The following is a 22,831-nucleotide window of genomic DNA, read 5'->3' as shown; positions in this document are numbered from 1 at the left end:
AGGAAAATCAGCCGTACTTTAATGAGCAGGTCAAGAATGAGTGCAAAATTGCTTTTTCCATAATTTTTAAAGTGCTGCTTTAAAAAGGACATTTCAGAAAAAAATCATTCCAATAATTTAATCAGGATGGAAATTAATTTTGTTTCGTATATGGACAAGTCCTAGAAATATACAGTGACTGAAACATTTATGACAGGAAATCATGGAATGTACAGGTTTGTAGAGCACAGTAGTCCCCTTGCATCTGTGACTCATACCTTCCAAGACCGCGGGTAGCCAGAATGACGGATAATAGCGAATTTGCAGACGCTATATATAACGTGATTTTTGTGTACATGCATATGGTAAAGTTTTATTGATAAATTTCTCATAGTTATTACGAACATTAAATACAGTCATAATAAAGTAGATTATACATTATTCTACAGTACTGCACAGTATTAAACTCTTTCTCTCTTGAATAGAAGGGATTCTGACGTTTTAGTCAAATTCTCAAGAGACGACAGAGCAATGGAAAAATGTCACACATCAATGGATGACAGAGTAATGAAAATTATGCTTTTTATACATTTTTATAGCATACACTGCGATAACAAGGCAATGAATGTGATCAGTGAGAATGCAAGACAGACTGGATGAGAGTTCTGTGGAGAAGCCTGGGTTTGGGGCCAAGGTGTACTGGGTGCAATTCGCCTGGCGGATTTCACCATGTTACAGTCTGTACTCATTTGGTGAGTGGTTCAAAACTTATTAACCATTTATTTATGCAATTTTCCAAATTTTCAGGCCGTGGTGAACCGCAGGTAACCAAAATCACAGACACAGGGGTCCCACTGTACGTGAAAGTTCCGACAGACATGCCATGACAACTCAGAGGAAATTTACCAGCAAGTCTCCCAGTAATTTTCCAGCTAGTGCTAAGAGGGGAGATACTGGAAAATAAATTCCCGAAAATGCACTGAACGTCGGAGTGATCTATTTTTAATGCCATTACCTTTATTATTTTTTGGCAGTAATTGGATTGTGAGAGAACTTATTCACCTCACGTGTCTCAGAGCTGGAGCTGCTTGGAGAGGAATTTTGTACTTTTTTCTTTTTGATATGATTTTATTTGCTTCATTTAGCAATATTTTATTAAAAAAAAGGAGCAGTCTAATATTTCATGTAAAGATAGCATAGCTGACAATGTCCCCCATGCACGAAAATGTCAATTCCCTTTAAATAATGTCTTTGAGTTTAAATAATGTTCTCGGAAATGATAGGTTGTGTATTTGGCTGGAGTTCATAAAGCTGTGATTAAAGTTATCAAGTAGGTGTGTGTATCCTCACCCCCCCCCCCCCCAGCATCTCATAACCGCCATCTGTCTATCACCTCCTTCGCTTTCATCTGGCGACAGTCTCTAAATAGTCAGAGCGCTATCATCATACAATGTTACCATGGCACGTCCCAATTCCGTTCTCATATGGCGTGTCCTTTCCACGATTATTTATGAAGCAGACATTTTTATCCAAAGTGACGTACAATTGAGAGAGCAGACTCAGACGCTCCCTGGCACAATTGGGGCTTAAGGGCGTAATGACAAAACCGCCCTGCCGACCCTGAGGTCCGACCCGGTGATTTTCTGTCCACAGGGGCAGCAGCCTAACCATGTAGTCACACAACAATTACCACCATGGTTAATGGTGAGTTTGGGTACTTCAAGCAGAGAGCCTCTGTTCCCTCCACAAGGGCCAGTACCAGTCATCGAGCTTGAGAAGCCACCAACCTGTTTAAGAAGAGTTTCCACCCCTTCACAATCCGGAAATTTGATGCAGAGCGATAATTGCTCATAAATACACAGTCCACCTAACTGGACAGACTGATATTGCCCATTGTACTTTATTCTGCAATATTTCCTATTTTTATCTACTGTTGTTATGCTTTTGTACTGATTAATCCTTTTTAAATGTTACCTATCCCTGACAGTTTGGCACAAATATTAATTCCTATGTACTGATGTACAAAGAACAAGTAATGAATCTTATACCCCCCCACCCCCCCACCCCCCCAAGAGAAATGTGGGGGCGACGAGGAGAGATGCACCTCATAGTCGACCTCCAGCGAGTCGTCATTGCCCTTGGCACGGAAATGCTGCGTGTGCTTGTCCACGGTGATGTTGACGTGGCGGTTGAAGCGTTCAATAAGCACCGAGTGCCAGTGCTGGTCGTCCAGCAGGCTGCCCAGCATCACTGACATGTGGCCGCTGCTGGAGTGATGCTTGGCGTCGTCTGGCGGGCGAGGGGAAGTGGGCGGGGATGCGGGGGTGACAATTAAACATGGGGGCATATAGGTGAGGCAGACTTAATTACATGGCACATTTCAGACTGAGAGGCAATTCAGAGTGTGGCACATAGAAAAATAAGGAAAAAAAATAAAATTAGGGGAATACAGAAAATTAATATGTAAGGGATGTTGGTGAAATCTCTCTGCGGCGAGATTTGAACCAGCAACCTTCCAATGCAATGCATCCTAACCAGCATAAAAATCATATTGAAGATTAGCTTTGTCCCTAGCTTTGTTCCTAGCTTTGTTCCTAGCTTTGCACCCAGCTCTCTGAGGCACGTGGGGCACAATGCTAATTGGACATACAAGCCCGTGCATGTTCGACATTCACTGCTCATCTGACACTTAGCAGGGTTCCATTCTGCTATTCGCTTGCCCGCTTCCCTCACCCATAGCTCGGCCTTTCTCAAAGCCCACACCTACACACTCTCTGATCTCTGACCCCTGCGGCTCACCCAGGTTTAGGTGCAGGGCTAGCTTGCCCCGGTGTAGCTCCAGGGTGATGTAATCGCCTCTCTGGCCCTCTCCATGCACCAGCACGCCCTCCCCCTGCTGGCTCTTAAACCTCAGCGAGATGACGTCCTTCACCGTGCTCATGGACTTCTGGTTGAATCGATACAGCAGGGAGCTTCTGCCATCGAAGTCCGCCACGTCTGACTCTGTGCACCAGTAGGAAAGACTTAGGCATAAAGTACATGACTGCAAATTAAGGCCATAACCTTTGAATGGGGCTTCCGGTAGCATCTGGCATTTTCTCACAGCAGTACCATATTCTCCTCTTCATTGTTTGTCTAGGTGACCTTGCATCTTTTTAGCCCTTAAAGAATCATTCCTTAACTGTCCTTATGAAGCTCAGAATCGGAATCACTAGAAAGACAAATGATATAACTGTGACCTTTCAGTTCTGAGAAGCTTTGCCTGGAAAGAAACTGAAATTTAATTACATTTCGTAATACTTTTGTACCAGAACTGAAAAATGTGTAAAACAACGGTCCTTTTAGGCAATGGCATCTTGCAAATTTTATTTTTGCTACATCTACACAGACAAATATCACAGCAGGTTAGCTAGCTTATGTAAAAACCCTATTTAGGTCATATATGTTTGTACATATATGTAGAAACTGGGTTATTTCAAAGTAGGAAGTTCATGAGTGGTACAGTATTTCTCCATAGTTTTTCTTTTGATCTTTTTTTGCAAAGTTTGAGACATAAAAACATAGCAGCCCAGTGGGGCGACGGCTCATAATGCGCCAACTGTCTGTGTCGGCTTTGAGACATGCGGAGGTAGACAGTCATGTCCTGCTCAAGGAAATATAGAGATGTAGTTCCAGGTCGAATCCTCTAATAAGCCTAACAAGACAATAGAGAGGCAGGGGATAGTCAGTCTGGTCTGGTTTGGGTTCTTACGGGAATCAACAGAGCAATTAAGCGTGACAGCTTCAGGAACACCATCTCAAGAAAATATTCCATATTGGGAATTTGTTCCTACCATAGCTAGCGCTAAGCAATTATATTCAACTTGAGGAATCAATCAACGTTTCAATGAATGCAAACCCTTTAATCAAAACCAACGATCCATAACTATGAGATACAGAGGGATGCACATGGTCTCAAGGTCTGAGTCTGAGTTTAAAGTTTCAGCGTCTGGGGTCTGCAGTACCCATTTTTATGGTGAGTGAAATCAGCTTGTTCCTATGCAGCATTTATTAGCAAAGCACACATTCATCCAACATTAATACAGGGATCATGCTGTGAAACCATTATGCATAATGGATGTGCTCACTAAGGGATAATTATAAATGTCATTACGGAACAGTAATTCACAGACTAATACGTTTAGCGCTCCATACATGATAGTTGTGTTGGAGCGGATCCCATTTATTTATTTAGTGTCAAAGTGACAGAAGCAGGCTCTAACTAGCCAAGTCTTCTATCAGCAGACCTAATTAGGGTAATACTGTGTGGTCAGCACATGCACTTATCCAGTTTGATAAGACGTCAGCCTTCTGCAGACCTCACTGCCCTTTCCTCACCTGAAATAATATCCACAAGCCACTAAACTCTCCAGATTAAGGTCACACCATCGTATTGCGCTTGGCTGCAAATCATTCTGTCCTCAGGAAACAGCAACTTTGAAACTGACATTTTTAATAATAATGGTTGCTCTCATTATATTTGCTTGGAGCAGTTTATCCAACATTATATATATTTTTTTACTTCATTCGTATTACTTTGATGTAGCTGCCCTGTCTTGGCCATGTAATAAAGTACGTGCATGATTATACGTACATATTTAAGTCATATGAGGATTTATGGTAGCAGTAGAACTTCGCAACCAAGTAGCTACTCACTGTATGTGCATCCGTAGGTCTCCACCCTCAGCCCCACCCATCCACTGGGGCTCCACTCTAAGGGAACAAAGCGGAGGAAGCGGGTCCTGATAGGGTGCGAGAACTTGTGGTGGACCACCCCATCCGCATTGGTGTTCCCTTGGAAAGTCTAGAAACAAAGTATGGGAAATGAATATATCTATATATAAAAAAATTGGAATATGGTGAGTAAGTCTAGATGACTCGAGTAGAAATAATGGAATAATACTTCCTTTTCTCACAATGAGATCTTCATAATAGAACTTTGATTTAATGGTCTGGGTCTTATCACTTGCCATATTTAATAATGGGGAAATGGGTTCCTATTAACATACAAATAGAAGTAAATCTGCCGAAATAAGTGATGCAAATGATCCTATCGATGCCCTAGACTAATTCTACAAAGCTAATGTAAATGGCAACTCAACCTAAAAGGAGCAATGCAACTATTTTAACTAACCGGATCCGTACACTAACTGTGTTGGATTGCTGTTACATCCCCAATAGACGCCACCACTTGCTTTGCTCACTTAGTAGCTCCAGTTCCTGGACTTTAGCTAAGTTTCCTAATAGCTTCAGAACGAGTCACACACTATTAAGAAGAACTACGGTAAAATAAGTTTTGTTTTCCTAACAGTGAAAGTAAACATTTCATTTATGTATAAATATTACACTCAATATGTAATATACAGTATATACAAGCAGTACTGTAGTTAATGACTTTAATGAGCTGGATGTCCCAATCTTCAGGCACTGCTGGACCGCTGACTCAAGTCCGCCATCTTAACAAACCCCAAAGGCAACCATAACACAGTGTGGGCTTTTCCAGTACATCCACTCGGCACTCATATATTTTTTTCCTAAGTTTCATTCATATTATTTTTGGCAGTTTTATTTATGTGGCTTCAGTCATAAATAATCATGATATCCAAAGATGAAATATTATAGCCATCAAACACTTCTGCATGGCATCGTACATCACATCGGAACGCTATGATATATTGCCACAAAAGAGGTGGGAAAAAAATGTGGGATGCATTTAGTGTCCTGACAGAAACCCAGCCCCTCTAGCTTAACAAGTAGATCATTGTGCTAACACTGCAAATGTTGTGGGCTCCTCCGGAACACACATAAATTGTAAGCCTTCCCTCTATTGTAAGTTTTTTGAAATAGATGAGTAAAATGTAAAACCATGTTGCTATGAATAATACACTACAGAACATCTTCACAAATTAATAAATGGTACAGAGGAGGCGATTTCAGGTCCAGAGAGTACAAATCCAGACCAAGATTTAGTTTCAACCAACCAGTTCAGTGTAAAGAGTCACAGTCACAGGATACTCAACTAGTTGGTTAAAACAAAATCTTCATCTGGATTTGTAGTCTCTGGACCATGTTCTTAACTTTCCATCTTTGAAACATTACATCCTTTATCATAAGGTATACAATAGTATAATATTTTTATACTATATCATTACTATATTTACCCACATATCAAATTTAACCTACCAGAGGCATAATTCAAACAAATAGCTAGACAAATAGTCAGAAAAAAACTAGACAAACTAATATTGTTTAGACCTGTTCCATCTCTTTGGGAAAGCTGACATCCTTAAAAATTTCCATCAGATGTTTTTTTTTTTTTTTTTGCAAGTTTTGCAAAAAGCAAACTCCAAATAATATTAATGTGTCTAAGCTTTGCTAAGAATAATCACAGCCTAGCATCACTTTCTGAAATATTACTGTACGAATAATGTCTTACCATTCTTTGCTCTAGTTTATTTGCCTCTTTTCCCCTTAAAGTAGTACAAATCCTTTATCATCCCTTGGAATAATTAAGGCATTTTCTTATTATATTCATAAGAATCAAATCTATTTGAAATTTTAGAATCCATTTTATTCCCAGAATGCCGTAATGCTTGTTTTGTATAGTGCAGTTGAAGCCAGCTCACATCCAGGCCACATCTGCCCTAACATCCCCAGAAAGTCCTTTGGAAGTCCTCCCACTGCAGGCTCATATACTTGATGTCTCTCTCCATTTGCCTAAGTCCGCGTGACGCGACTACAGTGTGGCTAATATCAGGGCTGGTCGGCTAACTACAGTCATTATGTGAGCATGACGATACTATAGTTTTCTCATGTATCTACTATAGGAATACTATAGGGATACTGTGCTTCCTCTACTCTTCTTGAGTTATATCGAGTAGTAGACCTCTGCCTTTCTGAGACCATTCGAATTTCCTTACTAAAGTCACATTCTTTAAAATGCTCAGAGCAGCCTTTCAAAAATGTGAAACTGTGATATGGATGATTGTCTCTTTTGTGTAAAGGATTAGGGCCTGAAAGGTACATACTGTGGATAGAGTGATACATTTGGTAATGATGTCACTGCTGGCAAAGATGAACTATTGGTAATCATACACGAATATGCTCAAAAAGGATAAAAAAATATATATACATCTGGTGTACTGATAAGAGTTTGCCCCAGTTTTTGTTACTTGTTAATGCTCAGTAACCTCTAAAAACACCCCATCCTCAACGAATTTGATGATACGTCAAGGGTTAGAGCTCCTACTTTGTACCCCCTGACCCCAACTCATCAATATATCAAACAGGCCAATGAGAAAAAGTGGAAGAAAAGAACCTAGATATATCTGCCACAGAAAATTATAAATATAAAAGACTGAATAAAAATTTGCTGTATCACTTGTGTATAAGGTACCCAATGCCCTGAAGGGTCATTAATCAAAGAGTGGAGGGATTTATAAGACCCTGAAAGGAGATGCTGGCAGAAAGATGCAATACACCTTTTATTAGGCTGTCACGATGACCACCTTCTTACACACTACCCGCTTTAGAAACTCATGTTCAAAGCAAGCATTATTAGGTAATGTGTACACAGACTGACCACAAAAACACTGCCAGCTTTGTGCCGAGCCCCTAACAGTTACTCATATTATGCACAGGACCTAATCATCACATTACAGTGTTTACATACAACCAAAATTCAGACGGCGCTCGACTTCTGCGAAACTGCATCTGGATTTATGCAAAAAAATATGAAATACATGCACGTATGGAAGCGCAAACAAAAAAAACTCCTTGTTTTTTGCAAACTATCCTGAACGGTATGGGAAGGTAAATCCTACTAAAGTCTAATTCAACTTACGTAAGGGTTTGTGGAATGGATTACTTGCGTCAGTCAAGGACTGCCTGTACTGATAAGCAAATTATACATGATTTTTGCAGATCTGTAAGCAAATGCATTTGAAGTACTCTTGTAGATGAGAGATTTGTGCAACTTGACTCTCCCCTAGCTAAACATGCCCTGAAGCCATCCAATAACCAATCTGTATGCTGTAAATTTCTGTATGAGATTTGCCTGAGTATTCCCTGGCTCAGCATATGAAGCCAAATATTTTAATCTTACAATCAGTAAGTTATCAGTGTTGTTATCGCTAATTCCACATAGCGAGATCAAGGCAAAAATGCAGACAGAGCAAATAGATTTCATGGAGTCAATATGTTGCATCTCGTTTGCCTTTAAAAGTCTTTAAAACTCTGTCACGTGGATTAAGTGGCCTTCCCTCAGGCAATATTCTGATGCTATCGACAATGACAACACGCAGAAGCACAGTCCACAAATTAATATTCTCTCATTCATTGCAAATCTCTGAGGCAGCAGTCTGATTTCCACAGGCAATACTAAACCATTGCAAGTTGTTCCCCTTTGGCATGACTGTTGATATACAACAATTTAAGACATGCCTTTTATGTCTGGATTAGAATAAATGTTTTTCAACTCCTATGAGTGTGTCCACGTTATATTGGCCCACAGACATGTTCAGTGACTGCTGCATTAAATACTAGATTCGTAACTCATTAATTTAAATACTCAAAGCCATTTTAATCATATCACCTGACAGACCTGAGCAGAGCCATCAATATTTCATCATTTAAAATTCCATTACTAGACATATTCGATTTGTCTGGTCTTCTGTCTGACCTTTGTTTGATGCCACAATTAAATATTGTATTCCCACTTCCCCTTTCATGAAAGCTTTACTGTAGTCCCAAAAAATGTTTTAAGTGCCATTTTGTAATTTTTCAGCTTCCCTGGAGAAGCATGGCTTTCAATCTGACTTAAATAAACTTAAATCGGTTTCTACCATTAGATGCCCATGACTACTCTGTGTGTTTGACTTCATGGGCCAAGTCCCAAAACAATATAGGCAGCAATTTCAGTTTGCAGCACCAGGGATAACCCAATCCAAAGCTGTGAAAATGAACCAGAGGACATGAAAGAAAACTACTCAAACAGACTCTCTGAAAACTTCTACTCAAACAGACTGTACAGTAAGTTCTACTCAAATGATTTCAGATGATTTCATATGGTGATTGATCGGCTCTACTTCTCATGCGAATTGTGCGTGATCTTTTGTGTGCTCCTATTACTACTTCCAAACCTGCCCAGAAATAACATGTGTCGTGATCTAATCTGTTGTATACTTCCTCATCTGCCCTGCTGATACAGTTACCTCACAGGGAACTAAGGTGTGACCAGCTGATCCTGCCAGGATTGGTGCACATGCAGCCATGTCCCATGTGCCTTTGACTTTGGTGTCTCCCTAATGTGTTGCCTCAACCCTAGAGCTGCCATGTAGCTTATTGGGCTAAGTGGTTGGCCAGCATCCCGATTCCCCTTTTGTTGGGTGTTTGAGGACGGCCGGTGGTCAGTTTGTGACCAGTCGTCAGCCTCAACTAGTTATTTAACATTTGCTATATTGTGTTTTCTTAGTTTGTATATTTCAGTTAATTCTTTGTTTTTTTTGTTCCCTGTTCCCTCTTTGTTCAGTTTTCCTTGTTTCATATCCCTTAGTGTTTCTATATTTTCTGTATCTGTTAATTGACCTCACCTGCTCCTCGTTGTCCCTAGCGCAGAGTAGCCCACACCTGCGTGTAAGTGTCGGCCTTTGCTTTGTTCCTTAGTTGGTCATTGTAGTTGTTTCTATGTGTTGGTTCCTTCACAATTTAGTGTCATGCTCTTTCCTCGGTCCCCACGTGTCTTAGCTGTTTGATTTTAATATTCATTTTCTTTGTAGTCAGTTTACTGCAGTTAGTGTTGTGTTTTCACGGTTATTGGGAAAGGTCCATGAAAAGTTACACTAGTCACGTGATAGTCGAGCAAGTAATGAGTATTTTGGTGTCTCTTCTACCTTCTCAATCCTGCGTTTGCTCACCCTTTGATAGCATCATCGGTATATGTTTTCATGTATTAGCAATTTGTTTGCTATCTGTATATGTAAAAGATATTTTTGCAATTTTGTTTTTCTTTATTTGTTATTTGTTTTATTTGCTGCTGAGACGAGCAGTAGTTTGGCTAAACGGTAATAAACCTTACTTTGTAACAAGTGTTGGTATATATTATTGAAACCCCTGTTTTAAGTAGAATGCTTTATGATTAATAAAGTGTAAACTGATTCTATAAACAAATTCTTTACATTTTTCTAAAAACAACTGTATTAATTGGCATTTTATAATTTGCATTTTGTCTTCATTTTCACCCTTTTAGTTAATCATGTTTTAGATACTTTTGGTTTGTTGATTGTGGAAGGTGTTTAGGTGGCCGTCAAGTTGCATCATGGGATACGGTGCAGAGGGGCCAGAGCTGTTAATTCTTATTTTACGTTTTTCTTTTTGACCCCTTGTGGCCCGTTGATTTTCTGGTCCTCACTTGTTTTCTCTATCGTGTTAAATAAAAGATTTTGACACGAATCATCACTCTTTGGTGATGCCCCACCATAACAGGTTTGTCTGCGCCGCATAATATTTTCAGGAACTGCCCAATCCTGTTCATCCTGCCATTTTATGGCAAACTATATTGTCTATATATAAGCAAACTACAGGGGTTGCTTTATTGTTTAACGAGAATTAGTGTTAATGATCCCACTAACTTTTCTTGTCATTTTAAGTGTTCACTTCTGTCATCTGTTTCCACTTTTTGGATCCACACTATTACCTAAATATCCCATATCTGATATTTTAATTTATATTTCTATCAGTTGAAATTGCTGCTATCTAGTCACGTGGCATTTTGTTATCCCTTATTGCTTTGGTTCTCTTTGAACTGAAGGGACTTATGCGGTCATTACTGTGACTGTGGTACTCAAATCATAAACAAGTGCTATACAGAACTTTTAATAAACAGAGAGCACAAAGAATCCAAAATCAGAACATGTAGCTTAATATCCCATTCTGAGTTGGTACAAATTAACCATGGAGAGTCAGATATTTTACAAAGCAAAATGATCTGTAAACGTTGTCGGGGTGCAGTTGCCACTTCCAGCAGTAATACAATAACTCAACCACCATAAAAGGAAACATCCAGCAGTACTTCATATAATATTTAAAATAAAGTTTAACCCAGGATTTCATTACCACCATAAATACCACAGGTAAGTTCCTAAGCTTGTTCAAGTCTGAATATTCTTGACAGCACATTTCAAAATTAAGAATAAAGATTGCAGTTCAGATTGTGGATCTCAATTGTGTATTATAAAGATTACAATTTTTTTTTTTTTTTTTTGGGAAGATTACCCACCCCTACTCTCCGGTAACTTCTACTCAGACTCTCCGGTAACTTCTACTCAGACTCCCTGGTAACTTCTACCCAAGCAGACTTTCCCATAATTCCTACTGAAGCAGAACCCCCAACACTTTTACACAAGCAGTATCAACTTTTACTAGTACGGTAGTATCAGGCATGAGAAGGAAAAAAAAATATTTCTACTATACTTAAGCAGAGAGAATCCAGACAGGGACTAGCGGCACAGAGATAAGTCACAAATAAGCTGTTTATATACAAACATTTCCTTCTGATACATGTTCAATGCTGGATATATTACCACAGAGAAGTAACAAACCATACGGATTCATAAGGTGTATGCAAAAATAATAGTATAGTAACAGCTGAAGTTTCTGAGATACCTGCCAGACAGAAGTGGTCACATTAGGCAAGCATCACATCAAGTTGCATCACTAAACTGGCAGCTGGCATCTCTGGTGGCGGATCGGTTTCCCAGCACACCAAGGGAACGTTCGCACCCACCGTGACTCACTTTCTCCAGGTGGGAGACAAAATGACAAAACACATCCTTGAAATGCACCTCCCATTGTCTTGCCAAAGTGTGTGCTGTCAGGACCTTTGAGCCCAGCTCCTCTCCCACTGGACCCTGCTTAGGTACCATTCATGCAGATCGGGCTCCGCGCTGACGTGGTTACTGCCATTCCTGTCTGGGCTGAGTAGCTGGAGAGTACCATTCATTAAGAGTGTTTAGTTTCCCTTCCTCTCGATCCTCAGCGGTGCATCATGCTTCAGCTCTTTCCCAGGAGAGAGTTTGACTCTTTAGCGGTATACCCCAGTGATGAGTAAATATGTTTAGCATGGCAAAGAAGCCGGAAAAACAACCACGCTGACGTAGGGAAACAGCTGTACAAGAAAGGAAATCAAAAGACAAGTTTGCGATCACTGTCTTAACGACTGCTTTAGAGAGGGCAAAATTCTGTATTCTCATGTAAAAAAAAATGCAAATAGACATATTAGTTGTAACTGGAAGAGGCTCTGGGGAAGACTGATTGAAGAAACATGATAAAAGGGAACCTCATTTGCGAAGAAACTGTCTACCATCTAATATGAAGCCACATTGACGTTTGCTTCTGAAAATGTGCATTCACAGGCCCCTAGAATGATAGCCCTGAAGCTGCAGTAAATTTTACTGTCAGATTTCCATCAGAGCTGCTTTACCATGAAGGTAAATTTAAATCCACGGGCAATGAGTCACTTTAAGATATATGAAGATTGCCAAGATTGCAGCAATCACATTTATGACAATCAGACAGGACTGCACTTACAAACTCTGCTCAGAGCAAGAATGCGATGAGCCTTATGTCTGGTTTATGGATTCACTACTTGTAGCCTTAACCATATCCTTGCCGTGTTAACTTTAACCTAAAGGGTGAAGACACGAGTCCTTTCTATGCAATGTTTTGTCATTTTTCCACAATGAACTGATTTTCTTAATTAGTAAATGGCAAAAGATAGTTATTACACAATTTACACGACCCATGTTTAAGGAGAAACCATAATTTTCTGAATTAACTATGAGCCATGTTACAAAGAGAAAGAGCTTCACTTTGCATAAACTCTACAACAGATCGGAGGAAGGGGGCAAAACTGGAAGTACAAGCAAACATCTCTGCATATAAGCAAACTACATATTTAAGTTCCCTGTGTAGGAAAGACATTTCTGACAAGGGTTGATAATTCCAGTTATAAACTCAAAAAATAGGATGCACAATTTAGCAGTTTTAAAGACCCATGCAAAAAGTGTAAGAAAAGCAATACAGTACATCCATACTGTACATGCCGGATTCTGAAGAAGCACTGCAGACACAAGGGTGGAAGCCAGCCAGGCCCAGAGGTTCTGATGCTGTGTTCAAGGCAGGAACAATGCATAAATCCAGGGGGATTTCAGAGACCCTGGCAACGTAGCTTATATGCCACCTGGGAGGGTGACTGTACTGCAACAAATGGGAACTGGTGTATTTCTGGTTGGTCTCTTCTGTTGTGCGATTAATGAATGATGTACTTGATGGGCTGGGCATAGACAGGACAGTTTAAAACGAATCACATTTAGGGGTTTGGTGAGTCAGAAGCTAAAAAGATATTTTACTTAAAGGATAAGGTTAAGATGATGTCTTGTTTTCAGTGGCTATGGAAAGGTAATAGTGAGAGGTTATTAGAGTGGAAGAAGTATTTGCTGGGTTTGTCAGTCGAGGTAGCGGCCGAATGTGGGCTGAATCATACTGTATAGGGGTAGGAGATGTACAGCCTGTACGATGGTAAGGAGAAGATGATTCTTCTTCCTGATGTGAGTGAGAGCAGGAGAGTGATGAGGAGGCGTGACAAGGTGTGTGTGTGTGTGTGTGTGTGTGTGTACTGTATATAGTAAATGAAAAAAGAACATTAAAAAGAGAACATATATATATATATATATATATATATATATATATATATATATATGTGTGTGTGTGTGTGTGTGTGTGTGTGTGTGTGTGATTTTTCACAGATTATCAGAATGAGGTTTATTGGCCAAGTATGTTCACGCACATGGGGAATTTCACTGTCAGGGGAAAGTATATCTGTCAAGATTATATAGAAATCGCTAAAATAATCCTGTAGCCTGGGGGGGGGAACTAGAGTGCTAGAGTGGGTCAGTGTCTCATGTGGACCTTGGGAGGGACATTTCCTGCATCTGTTTCTAATGTTATGGGAATAACTGGACCAGATAATAGTTAAGGGGAGAGCTGCATTTCTGAATGAGAGATTATAAAAATGCACAAACTGTAAACATGTGTCTATGTTTCATGCCTGTTCCACTGAATACTGCCCTGTCAGGTATATGACCTCAGGCACCATGACCTTTGCTGATACATCTACATGTTTAGTATTTGCGGATACTTATTTGTATTTCCGTCTCTATGTATTTTTTATTATATAATTTATGTATTTTTATTATTATTTATAAATTATTTTACATTTGTTTTAATTGTATGTTTAATTGTGTGCCTACATATACAGTAAATAAATTCTTTATACTTTTAACTGGTGAATAAAAGCATTGCAATTCTAAGCATAATTTTAACCAAAATTCTAATTCACCGTAAGTACTCTGGTCTCCTCGCAGAGCCCAGTACCACACACATCATCGGTATTCGCTGTTTGACACTTCCTGGAATAATGTTTCCCTCCAAACTCTACGTTATGGAAAACAGATGAATTCCAGGTACTGTTTAGAAGGTACAACAAAAATGTCCATCTCATTTTTTTTCTTTTTCTGCATGTCAGCTGGTTGAAGCAATTTTGTCACGTTATAAATAATACCAGCATTTTTAAAAATAATCAATGCACTAAAAGGTCAGGAAATTGTGAGAACCAGCAGCAGTTCTCCATTTTACGCTAAAAACATACAGCACTCCTCTTTATGCTGAAATGTAGCACAATGCCAGACGCCACCCCTGGCGTGATAAAAGTCCGGCGTGTTCCGTTATGTCTCGTAAGGCTCACACAGAATCAGCTCGGCCTTCGCTCTGAGCACATAATCAACGTGTCTCTGTCAGTTCTGAAATGCTCCTTCTCTGCGATTCCAACTAGGGCTAACCAATATATTAGCTAAGGCCCTCTCTGCACCAATGGCAGCCAATAGGAACACAGCTTTGCAAAGAAGAAGTAGGTCAGCAAGTTAATCAAAATATATGGCTGCTTTCAAAGCAGCTACTGTATATATATATATATATATACACTTATAGCAAGAATATCTTAAATCCAGTTTGCTTTGTAAATGTATCAGAATTGACTACATTCATATTTATTGCACACCTTTGTCCAAACCCTCCCTTTCCTTTCAGACACCTCTTCCATGCTCTCCCTCCACTTTTGAAACCCCCATTGAAATGCCAACCTTGAAAATCATAGTGTTATATTGCTTATGTCTTTGCTTTTAAGTCCATCCAATGGAAAAAAAGAAAGGAAAAAAAAGACAAGCAGAATGTCTTAGTCCAGCTGGGAGATATTCAGAGAAAATCTGCCTTAATTTCTCTGCAGGTAGGAAGAGCACATTCTGCAGGCTGCAGGGTTCCACAGCCTGGGCCTGGCAGCATGTGGTTTATACCGACTTTGTGTTGCAGGATAAAAAACACATAAGTGTTTTAATGAAGCTGTGAGCTACACCTGTCATTGCTTATCCATTTTAACTTAGCAAAATCTGTGCTAGTCACAGCAAAAAGTATTTGTAATGAATACCAACCAAAAGATTTACAGTCGCATAGTTACTTTTCAAATATGCATTATTTCATCTTAGCATTTGCTATTTCATTTTATTTGCTATTATTAGCCTAAATTAACATGAATAAACATTCTTTACATTTTTTAACAATTTAAATAAAAATCAGTCAAACATAAACACAAGTAAGGCAATTTTAGCTATTACAAATATGTAACTACAAATACAAATCGAATTTGATTTTATTCATTCATAACATTGTTCTCCTCCTCTATGTGATCAAGTGATGTTAAACATAATGACTATCTCACCAATCCAGTGAAAGGACTTATTTAGTTTAAAAGAATGGTTCTGGGAACAGCATCAGTTAGCACTGGCGGGGAATGGTAAGTATGCTGAAACAGGGGCAACCGATTGGCTAGTATTCAGTCAGTGAAGCAATTATGCTGTGCTGAAGTGCTCACAACACTCAACAAGTGAGAAGATGTTCAAAGGAAAGCATGCAGGTTTTGGATTGCTTATTTAGCTCTCCAATACAAACAAACTGATCAATAAAAAAGGAAACAAAAGCAACATCGATATAAAAAGAAGTAAATATTAGAGAAGTAAATATTATTCAATCAAATATTCCTGAACCAATCAGCAGTGTGCCATGTCATGTCATAGAATGTCTGTTTTAATATTTATCGAAAGTATATCATGGAGAACATTCAGGTTGGTGAACTGACAGGTTTGAAGTGCAAATCCTGAGGACAAAATCGTCTCCGGCCAAAGTGTTCATTACAGTATAACATCCTGCTGAAAAACCGCATCTTGGAGATCTTAAAAAGTTTGTGTGCTAAGCCACTTTTTAGACAAACTACAAGAAGTGACGCTGGGTGAACCCAATAAGATGTCTCATCATGAAGGATTAAGCTAAATGAAAGGCCACTATCTCACACCGAACTCATCATGGAAATGCTTTCAGCTGTACTGCGAAGATAATGCCCTTCTCAAGGAGAGTGTTCTTCTCTCCGGAGAGCATGTTTTGAACCTTTTCTATCCCCCAGAGTAAACGTGTGCTACAATTCCATGTGGCTTGTATACAAGGACAGAGATATCCCGAGGTTGTGTGTCCATGAGAATGGGCAGGGAAGACGGGGTGTCTCATTCTTCAGGAGGTCTTAACTTCTGTCATCTATGATCTCCCATGATCCCATCCCCCCCCCCCCCCCCCACCCCCGACTGGCCACACAACCTCACCATCTGCCATAAGTCTTTTATGGATAATGTGCATGGGCAAGAGTTTCCTAAGGGCAGTGGAAGGCATGCTCTGCTCTGAATTTATCCAATAAATCAAATACTATTTCCCCATAAGCACACAGTATATGAGGATCCAACAGGGAAAAATGCCTGGTCTGTGAGGTCCCAATTCAACGGCTCTCTACCTCGGAACGCTCACAATACCAGGGGCAGGGTCAAAGCAGTGGCCCTGTAAATCTCTGGGCAGGCAGCCAATGAATGTTGAGCAGGTCAGTTCACAGAGGAGCACGGGCCGGTTGTAGGACAAGTGTGTTCATTGCACAGCAGCCATGACCCACTGAGGTGAACCTCCTTAAACAGAGGCTGACAAACAGAAGTGCTTGCTCAGCTGCGCAGCGCAGCATTCCTGGCCGGAGGAAGAACGGGTTTCAATCACGGCATTTACACTCCAGGACACAGAGAAATGACAGTGCTGGCTAACATGCACCTATGCACACAATGCGCCATAAAAGCTATCAAAGTTAGCCTCGCGGCTAACGCAGAGGTGGGAGGGTCAGATCTTCCGTGGATTGTGTGAATGGAATTATGGACCAATCGTGGTTAATCAATAATAGTGCTAAAACACTAAACAGTTTGGCAGATGCCCACAGACGTTAAAGGCTTGCTGAGACCCTGTTATAATGCTTTATTTATATATTATAAATGTATTTTTGGAAACCCAGGGACACTACGTTCCTCAGTGGTGTGGGGATGAGCTCATCGCATCGGTGTGAAAAACAAAACCTTTGGCGTATAAAATACAAATTCAGAATGATGAATTGGGAACTGAAGGTAATGAATGGCTACCTTCAGATGATCTACTCCCCAGTATTGTTCACTGTCCTTACTTCAGCCGGCCTACTTATAAATCCTGCTGATTACTACTCCAAATGAGAATCAACTGTGCGTCATAAATAGCACCGATGTTCATGGCGCCAGAAGAACTGGTGGATTTAGGTTTGGGTGACATGGGCAGCCACCTAGGGTGGCATCTTGCCAGGGGTGGCACAGGGCAGTGACACAAAAAAAAATCAGAATGGAGTCATTGGCATGATCGGATTTCTATTGCTAATTTGCATGTCACATCAATGATATCATGTCACCTTGGGTCACGCTGATTGTTTGTGAGCTAGACAGCTACCACTCAGAAGCATGAGATGGCGAGGGCTGTGGGGCTGGGCTGACGTCAGGTCACGCATTGGAAGCCTCAGGTGGGGGGAGTGGGAATCTATCAAATAACACACCACTAACTTTATACAGTACTAATGCAATTAACACAATCAGTCACACTCTGAAATGCTACTATATAAACCACAATTCATTCGTAGTACTGTGAATATACAGTTTTACAGACATATTGTTGCATTTTTCTGGTTTATGTGAAATCCTTCAGAATAATATAGCGCCAGTCTGCACACCCCCAAGGTGAATTTGTTCAGTTTTGACTCTTGGATGACAGTGTTGGAGGACGGTTGACGTAATGAAGCTCGAGTGCAAAATTAACACAAATGGAAAATAAAAGGTCTGAGCCATCAGGTGCCCAGTTTAGAAAGAAGGGAAAGAGGAGGAGGAGAAACGTGCAAAAGATAAAGGAAAGCAGATATTTCATGTCCATATGAATATGATATTATGCATGTAATGAAACAGGCCAGCATGACACTAGTTTGTTTTTCAGCCAATCGGGTAACGATTCTTTTTTTATTACTTTTCTCTTTATATACTGCAGTTTGGTTCTATTTTTCTTTGTTGCTTCTTTTTTAATATTTATGAACTTTTTTGTATTTATTCAGTTTTAAGCTTTTTTTATGATCTATTGTTCCAAAACAGGCTCGTGCAGGGTGGGTGCTGGGGGGCCCTGAACACCTGCCCCCATAGCCTGAAATATGAAATGTGCCATCGTTAGGGGCATTGAGTGCCCTTTCTGTGCTTTTTAGTTTTGACTTAGCCATCCCTCAAAAAGTCTCTGCACAGCCCTTTTCAAAGATATGTTAATAAAAATTACAGTTATTGTCAAATGGTGCTTTTTATGTTGGTGGTGGGGCAAAGGGTGGGAGATGGACACCCAATTTTTGTTGGTGGGGGGGCGAGGGCACCAAACAAGCTAAAAGCACCTCTGTTCAGGAGACAAACATGTTTCTGGTTGGAGCACATTGGGTGTCTTTTGTGCCATACTCATTTTGGGAAATAGTCTGTCTATGTGTGATGATTTTGTGAAGAACACCAACACCATCCTTACGTTCTCTGCTTTTCTGCATGCAAAATAAATTGTGTGTGTGTGGGGGGGGGGGCAAATACAATGGACAAACACACTGACTGTTTAAGGCAATAAGATGCAACTGTATTAATCCGTGAAGTTTAAAATCGCTACCAATGCACCTAAACCATAGCTAGGTCATTAGACTATGGAGCACAAACATGCAGAGACGTGGACTCTCCTGGTCCCGGGAAGCAGACCGGTGTCGTAGGTTTGAGTGACATACTTAACATTAATTGAATGATGGTTGACTAACTGAAAAACTGCTTTGGAAAAGTTCTGCAACAACAAGAACGATAATTATAATGCCACATGTTATTGTGACCTTCACCTTATTAACGACAATCAAAGTAAACGAACATAGGATGAAAGTGTTTGTTTTCACTACATTTCAAACTTGAATTATGGAGTGAAAAGCACTTAAAATATGTAATGCTGGTTTAACTTAATACGGAGAGAATATTTGTTTACTTAGCTATTAAGAGCATTAATAAGAGGCCTGAATCTATGTTTTTAACTCTGAGCCTCCGACGCCTGCAGTTTTACCTAAAAGGCTTATGTAAGCGTGTGTAGATGAGAAATGAATAAAGTAATTGAATACAGGATCTGCCATTAATCATTCTATTTGTATGTTCAGCACCAGTAATTACACTCTAAGAGTGCAGCTCGACAGTTTCTTGGAGATTCTTGTGTCATTAACTCCTGTCCTGTGAAAGAAGCAAAACTATAAACTACAAACTGGGGCATTTTCATTTCGGGTGATAATTTCACTGGTACTGTATCTCACCAGTTAAGGCTTCATGCTGGCACATGGGACGTTCACACACATGCCAGGAGCTGAAGGAATAAACAAGGTTTTTTTTTTCCCATGATTCAGTTATGTACACATGCTAACAAAGCATCCTACAATAACTGACAGAGCAGTTTTCGCTGCAGGAGAGGGATTAAAATGTGCCCGAGTCAGCTACAGAGCGTTTGCTGCCTTTTCCAAGACCCCCTGACTGCTGAAATGCCGGAATCCTCCATTCTGAATGGGCGGATTACTTGTCTGGGGGAAATGTTTAAACCTGATACTGCGTACAGTGTTGATAAACTGTGGCCAAAGAGAAGAAACACAATGCCTCGGGGCGCGTCCTTTTTGATGGAAATGCCACACGCAGTCGCCACTCCTGCCTCCTCTTACGGACAGTGGGCGAGTTTCGGGGGAGGGGGGGGTTGGTGCCGTTAGCCACACCGACTATCACAGAGATTCTTTATGAATGCGATTCTTAGGGGGATTCGGCACAGGAGGCATTCAGACACTGTAGCTCCTGTTTAATATTCTTTGGCTACCGTCATGAATATTGAGGCATTTACACAAAGCGTAGCGGGGCGTCTGTCCTAAAACGCACCTGCTAGCACCGCTGACTAACGCCAATTATAGAACACTTGAGGCTCAGGCGCGTCTGAACGCAATGTGGCTACGCATCTCAATGAGCGGATAGGAGCAGCGCGCTGAAGGTCTGGCTGCACTGTAGACGTCCACGTGCGACCTTTGTTGGGAAAGGAGATCCAGGTTACCTGATTGTAACAGAGGTTGAGAGGACAGAGAGTACAAGGATGATGACCGTGACAGTATTTTCCATTTCAAAGAGGACGTGAGCCTCCCCTAAGCTGTTCAGCATTAATCTCGAAGGTTCCTCTGGGCCCTTGTCTATACCCTGCAGATATTTCACATTTCATACAGATGCCCTGCATTGGAACCGCACCAAAAAATATGGCCTAAGTACATGCACCTGTAGAGTGTGCTTTGCTCTGTCTGTAATATGAATATGCTCACGTGCACAAAATCATATCTTTTCATTCATGGCTGTACATGACGCAGTTATTTTTTTTAATATAATGTTTGCAAGCAATGCTCAAATAGTGTGACTCAAATAGTTCTCCTTAGAACTGCGTTGGCCTGCCTTTGATGTCACAGTGCATATGTTACCGGAAGGAGAGTCAATCAGCACACAGAACATCTGCACATCGCTAGGTAACAACACTCCAATCAGGCCTCAGGCATCTTGCATGTATTCTGATTGGCTGTGCCTGCATGTACATAACTGTCTATACAAACATAACCTCAGATTCTTTTAGATTGATTAAGAAATTCTGCTGCTGGCCGCTGCTACAACTTCAAACTGCGGAAAATAAATGAATTTCAGCTTTGGTCACTAGTCTTATAAAGGAATTCTGCATCAAAAAGGGGATTTTAGAAATGAACTCTCAATTTAAGATGGCAAAAGATACAAGCTATGCTCATTTTCAGATCAATTCGCTTCTATTTTCCATCATTTAAACCCTTTCACAAATTAAATCTGTACCCTGAAGTATCAATGATAATTCTTGGTGAATCAAAGGTAGATGGAGTTATGGCAGAACAGGAGGTACCCACCCCGACCCCGTCCTCCTGCCTGTACTGCTTCCAGGACTTCCCCATGTCGCTGAACAGCAGCATGTAGCTGGTGACCCAGTCCGAGCTGCCGTAGCACCCCTGTGTGGCCACGCCTGTGACCTCCATCCTGTCCCGTAGGTCCACCTGCAGCCACTGGCTCCTGTCTGTCCGCTGCGGGGCCCAGCCTCCCCCTCCTGTAAGAGGAGAAAGGCGAGATGAGCCTCTCAGAGAGCCTCCGTCACCCCCTCGGGATGAGCGTGAGACACTGACCCAGCTCTGCAGAGGGAGATGCTGAGCAGAGAGCAGGAATCCACAAGAGACAAGCAAACTGCACAATAAAACACTGGAGATCTGTGTTTGGTGCCTCATTTTTAAAATAAGTGACATGCTAAGTATCGCCTGCCTTGTGTCCTGTCCTTCCTGGCATGTGATTCAGGCTCACTGTCAATTAGAACGAGAAAAGCAGGTCGAAGATGGATGGATGAATTGATTACTGGCACCATGGCACAATATTGTGCTTTAAAAGTTTTGAACAAGGATGGCGAATCTAATCTATGGAGAGCCGCTGTGGGTGAGGGTTTTTAGGATGGCTTCTCAATCAGCCAATAATAAAGCAACGGTTCTCAACTCCAGTTCTGGGGACCCACTGCTATTGGCCGATTGAGAGGTCATCCCAAGAACCCGCACCCACCACCCACAGCGGCTCTCCATGGATCAGGTTCCCCACCCCTGGTTTAAAAATACCAATGGAAAAAGAATCAGTTTATTTTTTTTTGCTTTCTCTCCATTGTCATTTTTTTTCCATTTTCATTCTGATTCCCACGAAGCTGACTTTTATATTGTATTATTGCATTACAAGTCACACCATAAGCATGTTTTCATGGTCAGATATGCTATTCAAAATCAGCCTGATGTCTAATTAGTATTAAAAAGAAAATTTTCCCAAATCCAGAAACGTCTATATTGTGTGTCTCCCGTACACGCTAAACAGAGCAAGCGATAACACGGTGTCTCCAATCCAGAGGGGCTTCGACGTGCCAGTGACAGACTTTCTTTGTCGCCGTTTTCAGTAATCGCTTATCTCTGTGAAGCCAGCTTGCTCGCTGCGGGGAAGCTGAGTGAGTGTAAATAGCTATATTTGTGAGTTCGATCTCCCCGCGGCAAAGCTACTTTCCGTGACCTCCCGCCCGACCTCACTGCATCATGCTAAATAGGTGCGGTAGAGCGGGAGGTTGCGTCACATCTCCGGCCATCACAGGCCTTTAGTAACCAGGTACTCTGTATTAATCAGTGTCACCTAGTACGTCACATGGGAGCGCAGAGGACAAAATTGCCTCTTTAATT

The 22,831-nt window shown here is 40.8% G+C and overlaps 1 protein-coding gene across 1 annotated transcript in view; it reads right to left on the bottom strand.

Annotated features, from left to right (window-relative positions):
* The window catches only part of LOC125709591 (contactin-associated protein-like 5), an 89,405-nt gene that overhangs the window by 40,535 nt on the left and 26,039 nt on the right, over positions 1-22,831 (bottom strand). Inside the window, exons 3-6 of the mRNA XM_048978189.1 lie at positions 21,488-21,681; positions 4,675-4,822; positions 2,779-2,982; positions 2,084-2,268 (exon numbers count right to left, since the gene is read on the bottom strand). Of these exons, the coding sequence (XP_048834146.1) occupies positions 2,084-2,268; positions 2,779-2,982; positions 4,675-4,822; positions 21,488-21,681 (731 nt within the window). The remainder of the gene's footprint in view (positions 1-2,083; positions 2,269-2,778; positions 2,983-4,674; positions 4,823-21,487; positions 21,682-22,831) is intronic.

This window comes from Brienomyrus brachyistius, chromosome 16 (assembly GCF_023856365.1).
Source record: "Brienomyrus brachyistius isolate T26 chromosome 16, BBRACH_0.4, whole genome shotgun sequence".
Taxonomy (NCBI): domain Eukaryota; kingdom Metazoa; phylum Chordata; class Actinopteri; order Osteoglossiformes; family Mormyridae; genus Brienomyrus; species Brienomyrus brachyistius.
This window is presented reverse-complemented; position numbering and strand designations above follow the sequence as displayed.